The 19,191-nt window shown below is 35.5% G+C and overlaps 1 protein-coding gene and 1 non-coding gene across 6 annotated transcripts in view; one reads left to right on the top strand and one right to left on the bottom strand.

The window, feature by feature from the left end:
- The window catches only part of GPATCH8 (G-patch domain containing 8), a 90,417-nt gene that overhangs the window by 33,379 nt on the left and 37,847 nt on the right, over positions 1-19,191 (top strand). For 3 of the 5 annotated variants that reach the window (XM_061144220.1, XM_061144224.1, XM_061144221.1), the window contains 2 exons: positions 13,830-13,897; positions 15,278-15,364. In XM_061144220.1, coding sequence (XP_061000203.1) covers positions 13,830-13,897; positions 15,278-15,364 — 155 coding nt within the window. Of the gene's footprint in view, positions 1-11,733; positions 11,779-13,829; positions 13,898-15,277; positions 15,365-19,191 lie in introns of all 5 variants that reach the window. The other 2 variants (XM_061144223.1, XM_061144222.1) reach the window with 1 other exon arrangement.
- LOC133058067 (U6 spliceosomal RNA) lies at positions 10,883-10,989 on the bottom strand. The gene has a single exon (XR_009693191.1). It is a non-coding gene; the product is annotated as a U6 spliceosomal RNA (small nuclear RNA).

Here is a 19,191-nt window from a genome sequence, read left to right as displayed (position 1 = left end):
ATTTTGGAGCCCAGAAAAATAAAGTCAACCACTGTTTCCACTGTTTGCCCATCTATTTGCCATGAAGTGATGGGACCAGATGCCATGATCTTAGTTTTCTGAATGTTGAGCTTTAAGCCAACTTTTTCACTTTCCTCTTTCACTTTCATCAAGAGGCTCTTTAGTTCTTCTTCACTTTCTGCCATAAGGGTGGTGTCATCTGCCTATCGGAGGTTATTGATATTTTTCCTGGCAATCCTGATTCCAGCTTGTGCTTCTTCTGGCCCAGCGTTTCTCATGATGATGATGTACTGAGCTCTTGAAGTGAAGTGAAGTGAAGTCACTCAGTCGTGTCTGACTCTGTGACCCCATGGATTGCAGCCTAAGAGGCTCCTCTGTCCATGGGATTTTCCGGGCGAGGATACTGGAGTGGGTTGCCATTTCCTTCTCCAACTGAGCTCTTAGTTACATCTAAAAGAGCCTCAGTCACTAAGCAGTGGGGTTGGGACAACTGTAAAGAAGTTGGATCCCCACTGTCATACCTTACCCCAAAACATATTCTAGATGAATAAAATATTTAAATGTAAAAAATAAAATCATAAAATCATTAAAATGAACAATAGGATACTTATTAAAGATAATCTTATAATAAGGAGAACTTTTCTAAGTTCAACTCCAAACCCAGAAATCCTTAAAAGAAGGATTAATTTGACTATATTTTATCATAATAAGGTAACAATAACTGAGCAAACCGGGGGAAATATCTGTAATATCTCATTGTAGACAGAGGTATGGGTATGTGAAATGCTTGTAACCTAAATAGAAAGGGGGAAATGCTATGATCACTGTTTACAGAAAAGTATTGCAGATGACCTTTAGGAATATGAAAAGATTCTCATTTCTGTTCATATTAGAGATAATGAATATTAAACTATGAGATATCATTTTTTACTTGTTGGCTTGGAAAAGGCTTTAAAAAAGACTAGCCTGGTCAGATTTGGGGAGAATAGGTTCTTATAGCCAGTGAGACTGTAAACTGATAAAACCACTATAGAGAACAATTTGAATTACTTAAAGATTAAAATGCATGTATCCTTAGATCTAACAATTCTGTTTCTGTCTAACTTATTCATGAAATGCACAAAATAATGTATGATTGAAATTATTCATTATATCACTGTGATAAAAGATTGGAAATAGTCTACCATATTTCCTTGATCCTAAGACATTTTTTCATATTTTAATAAAGGTAAAATCAGATGTACCTTATTAATGGCATTAAAGTTATAATGGCAGCTTATAAAATTTCTTAGTGGCACATAAAACAGTGTGTTTCTATTTTCCATTATTTTAAATGGAATACACATCAACCCAGCTGCTAACCAGCTTCTAAAACATAGCTGCCTGTTTATTGATTTTTTTTTTTTAATTAAGATACAAAGTATACATCTCTTCCTGATTACTAAATAATTACTATGGTTCTTGACAGTTGCTTTCTCTGTTGTAACATGTCCATAGCTTTTGTTGATACTTAGGCAGCTTTCCCAAAGTCCTACAAGTTGTATGTGAAATGTATTATATCTCCAGGTTTCTCATATATCTTTTTCTTAAAAATGTTGAATTAGATTTTTGAGATTGAAGCATAAAAATTTGATTGTATAAAATTTTTGGCTGGAAAATGTGTCAAGAAAGATGAACTGAAGCATTTCACTGTGAAACTTTAAAAGGGTACATTCTGTGGGGTTTGTGCGTATATTTGTTTCTTATTTCTTGACTGTGCAGAGAAAAATCATTGTTAAGGCAGACTGTGAAGGGAAAGTGAGTTGCTTTTTACTGTATCCCTTTTAAAATTTGATATGATATACTATTACTACTAAAAAAAATGTAGAAAGAAAAGAATTGTTTTGAAAAAGACTCACAGTAGACAGAATCCAAGCAGAGTAGAGTTGGTTTCTTTAGTGTTTGTTTGGTTTTATGTATGTATCCCTCCTCCCACTCTAGTTTCAGTTAGCAAACAAATGGTAAATATAGTTGGGTAAACCCTGCATTAGCTAAGCCCCAGCAGTGCTTATATTAATACATTTTATGACTAAAGAAAAGCTAGATTTGAATTCCATACAGTAGAAATATGTAGTGTTAAAGTTTGGGCTTTATTGTTAAGTTAGAATGTTGAGTTTTAAAACCATACTGACTTCTAAGAAAAATCATTCTTTGGCTGGAGAAAAATAGGTTTCCTTTAATACTATGGTGACATAGATAAATGTTCTGGATAGGATATTTGTAAAAAGCTGAGTTGTTCTACTTCCTTAGTTTCCCTTTGAAATTTGTTTTCATGGATTATGTGCCAAGTCTAGAATCCAGACATTCTGCATGTCAGTATGGATTGTCAGAAAGGTTTAGTTTATACTTGCTGCTGGTCTAGCTGAAGGAGCCTGGAATGATCTTTGTTCCCTGGTAATTAAATGAGCTGTGCAGTCTTTATGCGTTTCCAAAGGTAAGCATAATTTTTGTAATTCAGGTATCAAATTTAGTAAGATATAGATTATATATAACCTCTGACTATCTTAATGGAATTTAGTTAATATAAACAAATGAGTTGAATCCAGTTAGTAAACAAAATTAGAATTGACAGTCTGTAGTAAAAAGTCTAGATTTTAGGGCTAGAGTAGAAATGAAAAGGGATTGGGGGAGATGAGAAGGGGAAATGGTGAACTCACATGCTGTATAGACTACTTGTTTCTCAGTATAGAGATTGTTGCATTTAAAGACAGACATTAAATATATGTTAAGGTGTTATTTAATCAGAAGACATTAAATATATTTCAAGTTCATGCAAAATGATTAGAAAGGAAGTAGCAAATTTTTCTAAATTTAGATCAGATTTTTTTTTTTTTACTAAGAAAAGAGTACACCAGTTATAGAAGCAGTTTGGACATTATCAAGATAGATTACTTTAAAAGAAGCACTCACTGGTAAAGAATTACATTAAAATAGTTGCACTTTTATTAAATACTATGTTCAAGAGACCATAATAAAGAGTATACATGACATTGTGAGATACTACCCTTACTCTCATGAGTTTGCCATTTATTTTAGGAGATAAGTGGAACAAACCGTAAGAGTAAACTCTGTAAGGATAAATGACTAGGGAAGACCTCACAATGAAGTCTTAAGGAGGGAGGAATAGGTATTATCAAAGAAAGAGATACTGATATATACAAGGTGATTACAGTTGACGAAGAGTAGGTGTGGCTGGCTAGAGCAGAAAATGTCCATTGGGCAGTAAATGTCACACTTTAAAAGCAGAAGAACTTATCAAGATACATATTTTTTAAATGTTGAACTTTAATATATAAAAGAAAGGATGGAAAAAACCACAGTTATTTGGTTGAAGCAGGGTTTTGGGTGTCCAAGAGCAGTTGAGAAACCATAACTAGAAAGCAGTAATGGGAAATTGGTTCATATAGGCACACATCTAATATTATCTTAACTAATACCTCATTTTATTCTTTTTTACAATATTTTTAATTGGAGGATAATTGCTTTACAATGTTATGGTGGCTTCTGCCATGAATCAGCCACAAATATATGTATGTCCCCTCCCTCCTGAATCCCCTCCCACTGCCTACCTCATCCCACCCCTCTAGTTTGTCACAGAGCATTGGGTTGAGTTTCCTGTCCCCATATAGCAGCTTCTCCCATTGTCTGTCTATCTAACACATTTAATTCTTAAAGCCAGGACTATGTTATTCTGGCTTTGCAGAGGAAGAAACTGAGGCTTAAAGAAGTTGAGCAAGTAAATGACAGTATCAAAATTCAAACCTTGGTCTTTCTGACTCCAAAACCCATGCTGCTAACTAACTGCCACACTGAATGTAGAAGGCTGCTCCAGTTTGGAACTTTATTTTGTAAACCAAAGGCAGTTTTTCATAAGAAGAGAGGTATAGACTTATCTAGCAGATAGAAATATTAAAGCTAATTTAATCAGAAATTCATTTTACAGATGAAGAAATACAGGTTTAGGGTTCCACAATGTTGAAAGGCAGTCCCTAGGTCTCTTGATTTGTGATCTATTGTTCTTTCCATTATACCAGTTAGCACCTTGGTGGTAGAAGTTAAGTATGAATCTAGCCAAAGTATGACTGAAGATGAAGATGTAAAACCATTTAGAAAGTTGTCTAGATATGAGTTGATAAGGGGATAGAATAAAATGATAGCAGTGGAACTGGAAAGGAAAGTGTAGTTATGAAGGATGATAAATTAACTATGAAGCATAATGTACAGTTGATTCATGCATATGTCTTGCTAGCAAGCCTTTATTCACTGGATTTAGTGTTAATCCTTTATAATAGCTAGCACTTAAGTGTTTACAAAGTGCTTGCCACATGTATAGTCTAATTTAAGTCCTCTCTGGGGTAGTTACTCCTTTTTTACAGATGAGGAGATTGACATTTTAAGCAATTCTTTGCCCAAAATCTTACAGCACATAAGTAGGAGAATCATGTTGCCAAAAACCTATGCTTCTAATCAGTATGCTATCTGTAATGTACTTAAATGCTGTGTGGTGGCTTACTTCTGTCTTCTGGAGAAATGTGATGGTGATGAGAAATAAAGTACTGCATAATTGAAATGTACAATTGTTGCTCTGGTTCGAAAAAAAGTAGGTAGCTTTGAATGTGATATTTTTTCTTAGAGCACTTGAAGTGGTCATTTATCTTCTTGATGATAAATATAAATTTGTGTAAATTCACTGGAAACTTGAGGCTAGATTGAGTAGTAAGAACCTTGGCCACAGTTTTAAGAGTGATAGATAATTGATCTCCAGGGGTAAAGAGAATACTGTAATTTCTTGTCTCATACTATAATTTCCCCCTTTATTTTTTCTTACACTTTATATTTCTCTTGTGGTATTTTTAACATTCTACCTTGAATAATTTGTATTTATGTGTCTCTTAACTCTCGTTAGACTATAAACTCCTAAAGGATAACAATTACTATGCATATATGTGTTTTCTGTTGTTGCTTTTCAATATGTTTTTTTATTCTGCATACAGTTAACTGAATCTGTAGAATGTGCCAGATCTGTACTGTCTTAAGAGTTAAGGAATGAATAAGATGTAGCTCTTGTCTCCAGAGGTTTATGTCTAATAGACACAAGTGTAACAAATAAATGTAGTGCAGTATAATACCGTAGTTGTGAAGTTGAAGGTACAGTGGGGGCTTAATAGAGAATTGAAAAACATAACTTAGAATTTTAACTTATTTCTTGAATGATTTAATAAGTGAAAGATCTCATTGTGAAAATAAGGAGGCAAACAATTGTATTAGCATCTATCTGCCCAACTAGTTAGTTAATTGATACATGGAATCATCACATTCTTCCATAAGAAGCACTGGTATTTAAAAGTAGAACCAAATATAAACATGATAAGAACACAAAGTTTAAAAGTACAATTTATGAGAAATATATTTTGATAAAGAAAAAAGCTAAAAACAAAAATATTTATTTAAAATGGCTACCAAAATAAGTTAGAGAGAAAATCTAGCTGGAGCTTTGAAGGAAAGAGCAGAGGACAGTCTCAGGAGTAGGACTTGGAAGCTCCGATGCCTGTTGGGGCCAGGTGGTAACATACACAGTTGAAGGCCACTGAACTTGAGACAGTAAGTAGGAAGTAGTGTGAGTTGTGCCGTGTCTGGAGAGGAATAACCGCCACTCAGCTAGATCCTGCTCATTGTTACTGTGTAGGAATATAGTCTCATATGTTGCCAGACCTGAATTTAAAAAACAAAACCAGAAATCCAGATATTCTGGTGAAACTTAATGATAAATGTTGGCTCAAAGTTTAAAATAATCTGAGATAAACAAACATATGTAAGGCCTGTATTTGATTCACAGGTTACTACTTTATTACCTCATTTGAAATTTGACCTGGGTTTAAATTCAAGCTCTGCAATCTGTAAGTGGTGTGACCTTTCCTCAGTATACTCAAATCTTTAAAAGATTTCAGAATTGTTTGGGGAATTAAACATGATGGCATATAAGCTTTATACCTGTATCTTATCTCATTTTCCTCTCCAATAGTAGGGTGGGAGATAATGCCACTTTAAATAGATTGAGAAACTTAAGTGTTTATGCATAGTCAAACTGCTGAGGATAATAGCTATGTTTATAACATAAATCTTCTGACCTCTACTCTAGTACTTTTACCATTAGACTGGTGATTCTCAAGCTTTAGTGAGCAGCAGAATCACTTTGGGTGCTTGTTAAAAATGTAGATTCCCAACCAGTACAACTCAGCAGATCTGCAGTAGGGTTCAGGAAATTACATTTTAAATAAGCTCCCCAAGTAATTTGCTTTAGATCATATGAATAAATAAGCTTCTGAGAATGTTACCCTCACTGTACCAAGTAGGGGTAGACAATTGGTTCTTTGGCTCATCCAAAATAGATTAGTGATTTTTAGTCTGATTTAGTATAATGCTATTTATATTTCCTATAATCTTATCTTTATCCTGATTTACACTGTTTCCTACATTATTATTTCTGGACTTCTTGCCCTAGATTAGTTTGCATGATTAAAATGAAACTGGTTTGTGTGGAAACTGGTTTCTCATATTTCTTAAGAGAGTGGCATGTCCAAGAAACTTAAAAGTAGCAATATATAAAATTAGTATATACAATATACCAATATATAAAATTAGTATATAATCATCATGATTTCATTGTAATTAGAGTAGTCCAATCAGGTGGAAACAGTTGAAAATATAAAATTTCACTGGTTAGCCAGTATTTGAAAAGTCAAAACTAAGAGGAGACAAAAATGCCTTCGAAGTTGTATGGAATCATAGACTTTAGAACTGGAAAAGAAAATTTCTATGGATAACCCAGGATCTCTGGACTGTTTAGAAGAGACTCCAGAGGAAATAAAGGAGATTTTTCAGTAATTTCAATCTATTTGACTTTCTGAATTTACATCTACATTCCATGTTGACTTCATCTGTTACAAATTTGGTATACAGTGGATTAATAACTTAACTATTCAGTACACATTCATAGGTGTTAGTGTATTTCTCGGGTGACAGAAATAGTAAAGTAGTAAGCATTTTGACAGTGTTCAAGTTTTTCTGTTTTGTTTAGGCTTAATTAATTTTCTTAGGTGATTTGTACCTAAGAAAATTGTTTGTACCTGATAAATGTACCTGAGAAGTTTCTTAGGTGATCTGTTTTAATTTGGAGAAAGTCTTGCTGAAGTGTACTTGGTTCTTTTGCTGCTGCTGCTAAGTTGCCTCAGTTGTGTTCGACTCTGTGCAACCCCATAGATGGCAGCCCACCAAGCTCCCCCGCCCCTGGGATTCTCCAGGCAAGAACAATGGAGTGGGTTGCCATTTCCTTCTCCAATGCATGAAAGTGAAAAGTGAAAGTGAAGTCACTCAGTCATGTCCGACTCTTAGCAACCCCATGGACTGCAGCCCACCAGGCTCCTCTGTCCATGGGATTTTCCCAGGCAGGAGTACCGGAGTGGGTTGCCATTGCCTTCTCTGTCATTCTTTTGGCTTAAATTTAATATTTGTGTAATCTTTTCAAACTCAGTGGTCACTCTTGTTAATGGAATGATAATATGGGAAGGATTTGGGGTAGATGATAATTTTCTCCTTCAGAAAATAGGACTGTTTCATTATCACCAAGTTGTGGTAGAACATTAGAATCTACCACAGCTGCTTAGAGTATTTTTAATTTTAAGGTACTTTAAAATGCCAGTTTTGGAAATGAAAGAACAAATTGATTTTTTAATTTTCTGAGGCCCTAAGACAACAGTGTTTGAGTTTAGCAGCATCATAGTGAAATGTTAGGGTTTACAAAGCATCTTCTATTTGTCGTCTGTTTTGATCTACATGCCAGTCCTGAAAATGGAGATAATGTCTCCATTTTGCTGGAGAGGCTGCAGAGACTCACGCGCTAGTTGTCCAGAGTGACACAAGTGTTTAGAAGTTACCTCTTACTAGAGAACTGAGATTTTGTAGCCACCTTTTTTAGGGACTACCTAGAAAAATACAGAAAGAAAATAAAGGTGAGTTGAGAAGGGTTTGAGGTGTAGGGTTAAGGAAGAGCAGTTTAAATGGAGCTGGAAAACATTTTGGGGTTTAAGAGTGATCTTGGAATATTAAGGAATTCTCAGTGTAGTTATGTAGTAACTTAATAAAGTGAATACAACTCGAAGAAAACACTGGATTGTTGGATTATTTCAATACAATAGGACTTACTACTATACCATCTACATTGTTGTTTAGCCACTAAGTGGTGTCTGACTCTTTCGTGACCCCATGGACTGTAGCCCGCCAAGCTTCTCTGTCCATGGGATTTACCAGGCAAGAATACTGGAGTGGGTTACCATTTCCTTCTCCAGAGGATCTTCGTGACCCAGAGATCAAACCTACGTCTCCTGCATTGGCAGGCAGATTCTTTACCACTGAGCCACTAGGGGATTGTTTTGAGGCCCTGTCAACTGATAAAACAATGAAATAAATATATGTATGCTTAACTAAGAGAAGCAAAACAAAACTAACCTTTTCTTAATATATTAGATTACATGATTAAAATTGAACTATTTTGTCCTAGAAAGTAGCTCTGATTGTTTGGGAAGATGGAAGGATTTTTAGGTCATAGTTTTTTAAACTTGTGCCCTTAAAAAAAAACACCTGTGCCTGAAAATAAAAATAACCTGGTTGTTGTATACATCATTAAACAGTCTGTGGCAAGAATATGGTTAGTTTTTGTAGCACTAGAGAATTTGGATTCTATTTTGAGTAGGAATTCTTTAAAAAAAAAAAAAATTTAAAGGGTATACTCATAGGGTATAATTAATATACTTGGTATTTACTAAGAAGTAGATATCTAAGTGATGCTAAAAGTGATCATTATTTTTATGCTCCTGCAGACTTATTTTAAGGAGCATATTTTAAGGAGACATATTTTACTTCTGCAATTTTACTTATTGCAGAAGTAAAGCTTTGGTTTGGAAATAATATACCACTTTTTACCCAGGAAGTATTTCTGAAAGTTGTATGTAATCACTGTTTTTTTAAATGAATGAAATTATATTTAAACACACTAACATAGCTTACTATAGAGTCTTACTTTGAGTAGTTTTACAAATCAGAGAATAGTCACCATCCTAATTTTGTATTATTCTTGATTTTCACATATATATTTGAGTTGCTTAAAGTAAGAAATAAATTTAAGATGTCAGGTCAGATTCTTGGCTTTTATCAATTTAGTGGCTTTTTAGAAATAGAACTTGTGACTTTCTGATGGCTTTTATATTTACTTCTGCCTTATTAGGGTCAGTCTTTGAAAACAATTTTAGACTTCTTTGAAAGACGTTAGACATTTTAAGGCTTTTTGAACCATACATGCATTGGGTCCACAAATATTATTTTCTACTCCCTCATACCATAAGTTTATATTGGTAAGATTATTTTGCCTAATTATAGATAATTCATGGGGTATAGGACTTTGTTTTAATTACTGTCATAAAAAATATGCCCAAAGCCTTCCAGTAATGCCTGGTATGTAGAAACAACTCAATAATTATTTTTTGTTGGATGAATCTCAGCAAAGGAACAGGCAGCAGAGGTAAATTGTAGTGTTATCTTATCTGCTGACTGTCCAGAAACGGTTTTAATCACTTTGGAAGCTTCTTCATTTCTAATTTGTTTCTGTAGAGAAGTCATGTGTCTTCTGTTTGTGAAATGTGCTGTTTACCAGATTATGGTTCTTCACTATTTTTTCCCAGTTGTCCTTTTCCTGGAGTTTGTTTTAAAAAAAAAAAGAAAATTTTCTCTATAGCTCAGTTCTTTGGGCCAGTTTTGTAGATTGGAGTATCCTAAAGTGTTTCAAAATCGAAACTGATTAATGGAAGGGCTCATTCTCAGAAACTGTGGCTGTAAGCAATCAGTGAATTTTCATATTTGGCCTTATTCTCTCTTCAGTTAATATAAGTTATAATACCTTTACGTTTTAGCAAGAGATGTGTACATGAGTATTTTAGCACATGTGTCATTGTAGAAGTAAGCCTACCTTCTAAAATAGAGTGTACAGTATCAGTTGATCAATGAAACCTCATTAAAAGTTTTTTCCATCTCTTTAAAAAATTTTTTATTGAGGTGCAGTTGATATAGAATATTATTTTGGTTTCAGGTATACAGCATAATGATTCAATACTTGTATATATATATATTTAAAGTTTTTATTTAGAAAATATGAATATCAGTTTTTCCCCCTCACGTGAATACATTGATAGTAGAATTTTCTATGAGTAGTATGTTTTTTTCCCACCCATGTCCCGTCAGCTAGATCAGTCAGAGTATCTATATATAGATCTTTGGCTGAAGAGGACAGTTTCTTCTAAGGAAAGTGTTTAGTGTTCTGGTTGAAGTTGCTTCCTTTGAAATGAAATAAACAACAAAATGTTCTTATTTTAGTGTATTTTAAGAAATACTCGTCCCTGTTAAGAGAAATCAAGAAATAAGAGAAACTGGATGTAGTTCAATTTGTATTAAAAAGAAGTTGAGTTTTCTAGGGGATTATTATATTAGCAAACATTCTTTTGCTACTTACCGTTGAAAAGTCATCAGTATAGGTTGTTACTCAGGCATGCCACAGTAGTGTTCTTTATCATAGGATTTATCATTGATCACAAATGAATAAATGAGGGGTTTTTTTGTTGTTTTTTTTTTTAAATACTGCAGCCTCTTCATGTATGTATTCTTCAGTATCTTTTCCCAGTGGGATTTTTCTTTGGTCTGGAACCTCTAATGAAAAAAAATTACTACTTGGCGGAGGCAGCAATGTTACCTTCAGATTGTTTTTTTTTTTTTTTTCTTCAACTGTTTTTTATTTGAAAAAAATATGGAACGCTTTACGAATTTGCGTGTCATCTTTGCACAGGGGCCATGCTAATCGTCTCTGTATCGTTCCAATTTTAGTATATGTGCTGCCGAAGCGAGCACCCTTCAGATTGTTTTTAAAGCCAGACTGTTTTCTGAGTGGACTAATTGTAAATGTGACAGGCCTTTCGATGCCAATTTCTCTGGAGTTCTGGTGTTCTTCAAAGTTTGGCTTTATTGTGTGCAGAAAGAAAGATGTTGGTGGGCTTGGGAAGAGTTCATTAAAAGGAAACATAGTTCTAAGGACGTGTACCTCAAAAGTTTTATTCATTCATAACAGAACTCAAATGTGCCAGTTTTCCAAGCACTGAAAAATCTAAGGTTATTTTCCAGACCTTTTATTTATTATAGTGAGGTCTTGATGATCCCCTCCACGAGACAGTCCTCTTAGAGTTCTTTTAGTGCAGCCAATGACTTGATAATCACTTGATGATCTGTCTTTGATGTTATTTCCTTAAGGAACAAGTCCCACCTTGGGCCTTGAGTATTGATTTAACAGAATGAGTAGTTAAATGAGAGATTGGAAGCGAGAGATAGTTCTCTCACTTTCTCCCACCTTCCCCCCAACCCCCTGCATTGTTGTAGAAGAGGTTGTTCATGTTCTCAAGTAGCAGTACAAAAATCTCATACCCTGATCCAACCGCTATGAAAACTGCATAGCACAAAGTGTCCTTGCTGCGTCCCCAGCTGAAATTGGGGGAGGGACAAAGCCCAATTTGTTACTTTACCCCATCCTGTCTGCCTGCTAGAAGGCCTGTTTCCTACCCTAATGGTTTCTGCCTAACAAATGGTGTTTCTTTTTTACAGCATTATGATCCTGGACTTGTTGTGGTGATGGTAAACTTAGCAGTGGTAATTTTTTATTTTCAGACTGAATTACTCCTTTGTCATCAGTGCACCAATATGTTAGGCTTACTTTCTCTGTTGTAGCCTTCATCCTTCTGCTTGGTCTTTTTCATTTTCCTTTCCTTTCCTTATGCAACTTGTCTGATCCTTGTTCATTAAAGGGTAATGTTAAGAAGGGATGTATCTGTTTGTGTTAGAATTGCCAAAAAAAAAAAAAAAATCAGTTAAAACATTAAATTCTGATACTGTAAAAACTTGATTTCCCCACAATATAATGGGCACTAGCACTTGCTACTGCAATTTATAAATAAATTAAAACAAACTTTGACTGCCTTAGAAGGCAAAAGTACTAATGCAGAGTTTATAACAGGGGTTTACAGAGGTAATGAATTTCTACCAAAATTTTCTTGATTCTTAACAAAGCAAATTCTGACAGATCAAAAAAGATATCAAAACAAAAAAAATAACTTTGACATTTCTTTTCAATTCTTTCATTGGACCATTTGTTATTACCAGTAAATCCCTGATTGAGACGTTATGAAAGTGATATTGCACCTAGGAAGTCATTTTTATAACCTGTCTTAATTTGGTCCTTTTGCTAAAGATTGCAGTCACTGCTTATTTATTATACCATTGGGCATAAGGTAGTAGTGCATTTTTATTTTGTTTAACTGGCAGTTTTTGATAGTATCTAAAATAAGACTGTTTACAACTTTGTTCTCTTTTCTGGTGTGAGATGTTCTTTATTTACTTAAATTTTTTTTTTCATGTGATAATTCCCGATTAGCTGCTTATTGTTTAAAAGCAATAATGGGAGATTGGTGACAAGTAATTAAACTTCTGAATTTGTTTTTCATTTCTTTTTGAAACAAAAATCAATCCTACAAATACAGAGCAACTAGATTCAAGTGGTTGCTGGTCACTTTGGAAACAATTTTTTTTTTCCCTCTGGGACTAATCCTAGTTGTGGGTGTGGCGTTTACTGCTTTTTTTTTACCCCGCAAATTCAGTTTTGCCAATATCTCAGATTTAACCTGACAAAACTCAACTTTTAGCCCAAAGGTATAATATATATGTGTGTATAACCAAAAAAAACCCAAAAATAAAAAAACAATTGTTTACACCAGCCTGAGTGAAATGATGAGGGAAGTAAACATTGTGTTTTTTCACTAAAGGTATACAACGGATAAGGTAAGTCCTCTTCTCAGTGGGCTTACATCACAATAAACAGCGCAAGTTGTGATGTAAAACAGCTGTGGTAGTAAAGTGCTTGTCTGCCCCATTTTGCTTTGTTTGGCTGGTTATGAGTGGATTAAATATACATTTTTAAAAATCTCCAGCATAGATCAATTAGTTGAAAGTCAATTTTCTTCGCAACTAGTCCTTTTCACAGCTTACTGATTGCCGCAGTCAGTGTTAAATCCACTCTGGAAAAATGGGACCTTAGAGCACCAGTTTAAAAGTAAAACTATTTTTTTCCTCAGGGCAACTAACTGTTGCATTCCTTTTAATTATTTTCACCCCTTCATTTAATTGTAAAGCATCTTTTAAATACAAAGAAATATTAAACATGCTGAGTTGCAGTTATTGAATTTTCCTGTGTCATATTTGAAACTGTGCTCTTCTGATTTAAACATGTCAGTTGACATATTTATTACCAGTTTTAAAAGTGTGTGTGGGAAAATGTCAGTGAACAGTAAGCGTGAAGGGATTCTTGATGGAAAGTTATTTGGGAGTCTTTTTAAAAAGGAATTTCAGGTGTTTTTGATTTTAAACTTCCTGGTGCCGTTGCGTAGAAATGCTTTGCATTACTTACTTAATTTTGCTTTAGTAATCTGGAATCATCCCCAACTGGAAGGTCAGTCAAGGTGGTTATTTGGGCTTAAACTGGAGAGGTAGGTTTGGTTGTAAGCTGTGAGAATGGCTTGTGTTTGGTTCACTGTAGCTTTCTGGTCTCTGCACTCCAAGGCAAGATCTCTAACCACCCAAACCCAATGTGTAAAGCGAAATGTTGGCTTAGCCTTACATCTCACCTTGATTATATGTTCCTGTTACAGGGAGAACAGATCCCATTCCAATCGTCGTCAAGTATGATGTCATGGGCATGGGTCGCATGGAAATGGAGGTAAATTGATCTCATTGGTTGACTTGTTTTATGGGGTATTTAAAATGGATACTAATTCCAAAATTCAGGTGTAATATTAATATTTTTGAGGAAAAATTAAAATTTATTTTATATTCTCATGTAGTGCTGTCTTTCAGGTAGGTAGGTGGCAAATAATGCCCCTTTTATAAAGAAGTGAGTGATTGCCCCAGCATTATGCCACAAGACAAGATCAGACTTAAACCCAGGCCCTTATGCTCATTTCAGTAGGCTCTGTAGCTCAAATCTTAAAATATTTGTTGTGGTAGAAGCTTTGCCCCTACAGAGCTGTGTCAACAACCTCAGATATGCAGATGATACCACTCTAGTGGCCAAATGGAAGAGGAACTAAAGAGCCTTTTGATGAAGGTGAAAGAGGAGAGTGAAAAAGCTGGCTTAAAACTCACATTCAAAAAACTTAAGATCATGGCATCTGGTCCCATCACTTCATGGCAAATAGTTGGGGAAAAAATGGAAACAGTGGCAGATTTTATTTTCAGTGGACGGCGACTGCGGCCTTGAAGTTAAGAGAAGCTTGCTCCTTGAAAGGAAAGCTATGACAAACCTAAAGAGCATATTAAAAAGAAGAGACATCACTTTGCCAACAAAGGTGCATGTAGTCAAAGCTATAGTTTTCCCTGTAGTCATGTGAAGATGTGAGAGTTGGACCATGAAGAAGGCTGCACGCTGAAGAATTGATGCTTTCCAACTGTGGTGCTGGACTCTTGAGAGTCCCTTGAACAGCATGGAGATCAAACCAACCAATCCTAAAGGATATCAACCCTGAATATTCATTGGAAGGACTGATGGTGAAGCTCCAGTACTTTGGCCACCTGATGTGAAGAGCCGACTCATTGGAAAAGACCCTGATGCTGAGAAAGATTGAGGGCAAAGGGAGAAGGGGGCGACAGAGGGTGGGATGGTTGGATGACGTCATCAACTCAGTGGACATGAGTTTGAGCAAACTCTGGGAGATGGGGAAGGACAAGAAAGCCTGGCTTGCTGCAGTTCTTGGGGTTGCAAAGAGTTGGACAATACTTAGTGACTGAACAACAGTAGAGCTGTGTACTGCTCTCATCTGTGATACCTTCTTTTCATTGCTTGAAATATTATGCTCCATTTACTGCTAAGTCTTTGGCATTGAACATTGAAGTAAAGTCTGTTATCATCAACTATGCCTATTGAGAACCACCAGCATGAAAGGATTAATGAACTATTTTGCATGTTTTTCCTCTGTGGTGTGACAATAAAGCAAGAGGTAGTTGAGCAAATTGCAGTTTTTTATTTTCATATAGTACTTTAGTTGTGTAAATGACTTTTTTACTGTGGCAATTAAGACTAATTGTACCTACTTTTGTTAAGCTTGATTATGCTGAAGATGCTACCGAACGGCGCCGTGTCCTAGAGGTAGAAAAAGAAGACACGGAAGAACTGAGGCAGAAGTACAAGGTACTTAAATGAAACCATTCTTGCCAGTGGGGCTTTCGCACTGAGATACTCATTTTGGTGAAAACAGTCCTTCGACAACAATATTTGTTTGCCATTTGGTGTTGATTAGCCTTAGTCCTCAGGTTTTTGTTATTTATTGCTTCTGTAAAAACTATAGAGACAATAATAACAACCACTTTGTATGTCTGTTGTGGAGATTACATTAGTGTTTGAAAACAATGCCTGGAATACATTAGGTAATAATAGTAAGAATTGGTGAGTCCTTTGAGAGCTTGGTACTTATTGATAAGCCTTTTTTTCCTTTTTTAATGGATAAGGTGTTTAAAGAATAACAATTGAGAACTTTAGTATCTTCCTTTTTAAGCTGATAATAATAGAAAACTGTAGCTTAGAATATAAGTTAGCTTTCAAAATGACTCACCAAGGCATCCCCCTTCCCTTCTCTACCAGGAGGACAGAAATGAATCACCAGAGACAATTGTAGACCATAGTCAGCCCAGAGGTGGGCACCAGAGAGGTCTACGGAGCACACCTCTATCGTGCTGTGTGCTCAGTGGCGTCAGTCATGTCCTCCTTTGTGCAGCCCTGTGGACTGTAGCCTGCTAGACTCCTCTGTCCTTGGGATTCTCCAGGCAAAGATACTGGAGTGTGTTGCCATTTTTTCCTCCAGAGGATCTTCCCAACCTAGGGACTGAACCTGCATCTCATGTCTCCTGCATTGGCAGGCAGGTTCTTTACCACTAGCACCAATAGGGAAGCAAACCTTTACTAACCCTTATCTTCCATTAGTTCCCCCATTTGCTGCTCTAGAAACTCAAAGTCCTTTTCCTTTGTCTTCTCACTTCTCTAAGAAGTTATTGTTACTTTGTTACGATGCGTATAAGCTCAAGTTCTAACCGCCCCTTTTGGGTTAGCCAGCACTGAGTACTCGGATGTGTATGCATGATGCCCCTGGTAATAAATTTCTGATTGTTTTTCTCTTGGAAATAAAAGACCAAGGTATTTGCCTTTTAAGATGTTTTAGTAAGTTCAGTCTCTACTATGAAATAGGTAAATTTGAAGGTAAGAAACAGATTTAGTGAAAATTATCACATAATAACTGATTTTGGTCTTGGTATTTAAAGTGAGCAGAAAGAAAAGGGATTCATTTTTAAAAACCTGTGTTCTACCATTTTAAAAAAATGTATAAAGCAAAAACTGACAGAACTACAAGTAGAAATGTTAAATCTATCACAGTAATGGGAGATTTTAATATATATCTCTCAGTAATTGATAAAAGTAGAGGAAAGAAATATCTGCAAGGATGTTTGGAAGATTGGAACAACACATTTAACAAATTTCACCTAATGCTTTTATAGAGCTGTGTATCCAATCACTTTGAAAATAGCAACTTTCAAATGTATATGAAACATTTATTTAAACAAAAAAATTTTTTCTACCATGTTTGGTGTCATAAAGTATGAACAGATTTCAGAGAACTGAAGTCAAGTTTTGTTTGTGTGTGCGCTTTTTTTCTCATGTCCAGCACTTTGTGGCCTCACAGACTGTAGCCCTCCAGGCTCTTCTCGTGGAATTTTGCAGTCAGGAATACTGGAGTAGGGTGCCATTTCCTCCTCTAGGGGATCTTCTGGACCCAGGGATCAAACCCACCTCTCTTGTGTCTCCTGCATTGGCAGGCAGATTCTTTACCACTAGCACCACCTGGAAAATCAAGTTATCAAGCCACAAAACAATTAGCTTTTTAAAAAGTTTTTTAAAACCTTTCAAAATTAAGATATACATTTTTATTTATCCTGCCAGTAGAAGCAGCAATCACAATAGTAATTGCAAAATATTTTGGACTGAAAGATAGAAATGTTACACATCAAAATCTGTAAGGTAAGCTAAAGAAATATGATATTTTATAGCAAATACATGCCCTTAAATGCTTACCTTAGAAAAAAGAAAGGCGGGAAATAAATGAAGTAAATGTTTCTCTTCGGAGGTTAGCAAAAGAATAGCAAAATAACCCAAAGAATGTTAAAAAAAAAAAAGAAGTAATGAAGATAATGGTAAGAACAAAAAAAGAATGAAACAGAAAACAAATACACAACAAATCCAAAAGTTTGTTCTTTGACATACTTGTGGTGATATTAAGAAAGAAAAGAACATGGAAAATCAATATCAATAATGAAAAGAGAGGATATAATTGTACATGTGGCAGGCAGTAAAACAAAAATAGTATGGATAACTATGCTTTGAATGTTTTAAGTAGACAAATTCTTAAAATACGTAACTCCCTAAAATAGACTTGAATAGAAATGGAAAACCTCAGTAATCTTATAACATGTGTAAATTATATAAGTTAAATATGTAGTGAAAAATCTTTCCATACAGCCCAAATAACCACTACTGCATTCTATCAGAAATCATAAAAGAAATAACTTCGGCATTGAACAGCAGCTATTCCTGATCTTCCAGGGAATTGAGAATGAAGAAAAAATCCTAGCTCGTTTAATGAAAGAGACTAGTACCATAGATCCCCTGGAGAAAGAAATGGCAGTTCACTCCAGTGTTCTTGCCTGGGAAATCCCATGGACAGAAAGAGCCTAGCAGGTTGTAGCCCATGGGGATTACAAAAGAGTCGGACATGACTTAGTGACTATAAAAAACAACAGAAAGTACCACCTTAAAGATAAATCCTGACAAGGACAGTTAATTATATGACATATAACACAAATGCAGATTTTTAAAATTTTTTTTCTTTTTTTAAACTTTTTTTAATTGGAGGATGATTGCTTTACAGTGTTGGTTGGTTTCTGCCATACGTCAGCATGAATCAGCCATAGGTACACATTTGTCCCCTCCCTCTTGAACCTCCCTCCTACTTCTCACCCCATCTGACACCCCTCTGGTTTGTCACAAAGCACTAGACTGAACTCCCTGTGATACACAGCAACTTCCCATTAGCTAGCTCTTTTACACATGGTGATGTATATCCTAAAGGAAATCAGTCCAGAATGTTCATTGGAAGGACTGATGTTGAAGCTGAAACTCCAGTACTTTGGCCACCTGATGTGAAGAGCTGACTCATTTGAAAAGACCCTGATGCTGACAAAGATTGAAGGCAGGAGGAGAAGGGGACGACAGAGGATGAGATGGTTGGATGGGATCACCAGCTCAATGGACATGAGTTTAAGTAAACTCTAGGAGTTGGTGATGGACAGGGAAGCCTGGCATGCTGCAGTCCATGGGGTCACAAAGAGTTGGACACGACTGAGTGACTGAACTGAACTGAATGTATATATTTCAGTGTTACTCTCAACTCGTCCCACCCTCTCCTTCCTCCACTGTGTCCATAAGACTGTTCTCTATGTCTGAGTTTCTATTCCTGCCCTGCACATAGGTTACAGATGCAAATCTTAAAATATCAGAACTAATTTAGGATATACCATAACTAAGTTATCCCAGGAATGTAAGATTGATTTAATGTTAAAATCAGTTTACATAGTCAACCATGTTAAGTGACTAAAGAGAAAAAACTATGTTATCATCTTAATAGATCATTCATTCATGATGTAACGTCTTGTCTACCTGACCAAGAAAGGACCTTTTTTAACCAGATGGAATGCCTACAAAAACTATACAGGAGACATCATACTTAATATTGAAAAGTTGAAAACTTTCCTTTTGAGATAGGGAAACATGACAGGGATGCCTGTTGTCATTGTTTCCATTAAATATTGTGCTTGAAGTCTTAAGCAGCAAGGCAGTAAGGCAGACAGGTAGAAACAAATACATAAGATGAAAGGGAGAGACAACTGTCTTTTGTTTGTAGCTATGATTAT

The sequence above is a fragment of the Dama dama genome, chromosome 5 (genome assembly GCF_033118175.1).
Source record: "Dama dama isolate Ldn47 chromosome 5, ASM3311817v1, whole genome shotgun sequence".
Taxonomy (NCBI): Eukaryota; Metazoa; Chordata; class Mammalia; order Artiodactyla; family Cervidae; genus Dama; species Dama dama.
The sequence above is the reverse complement of the archived record's forward strand: the minus strand, read 5'-3'. Positions and strand labels throughout refer to the sequence as shown.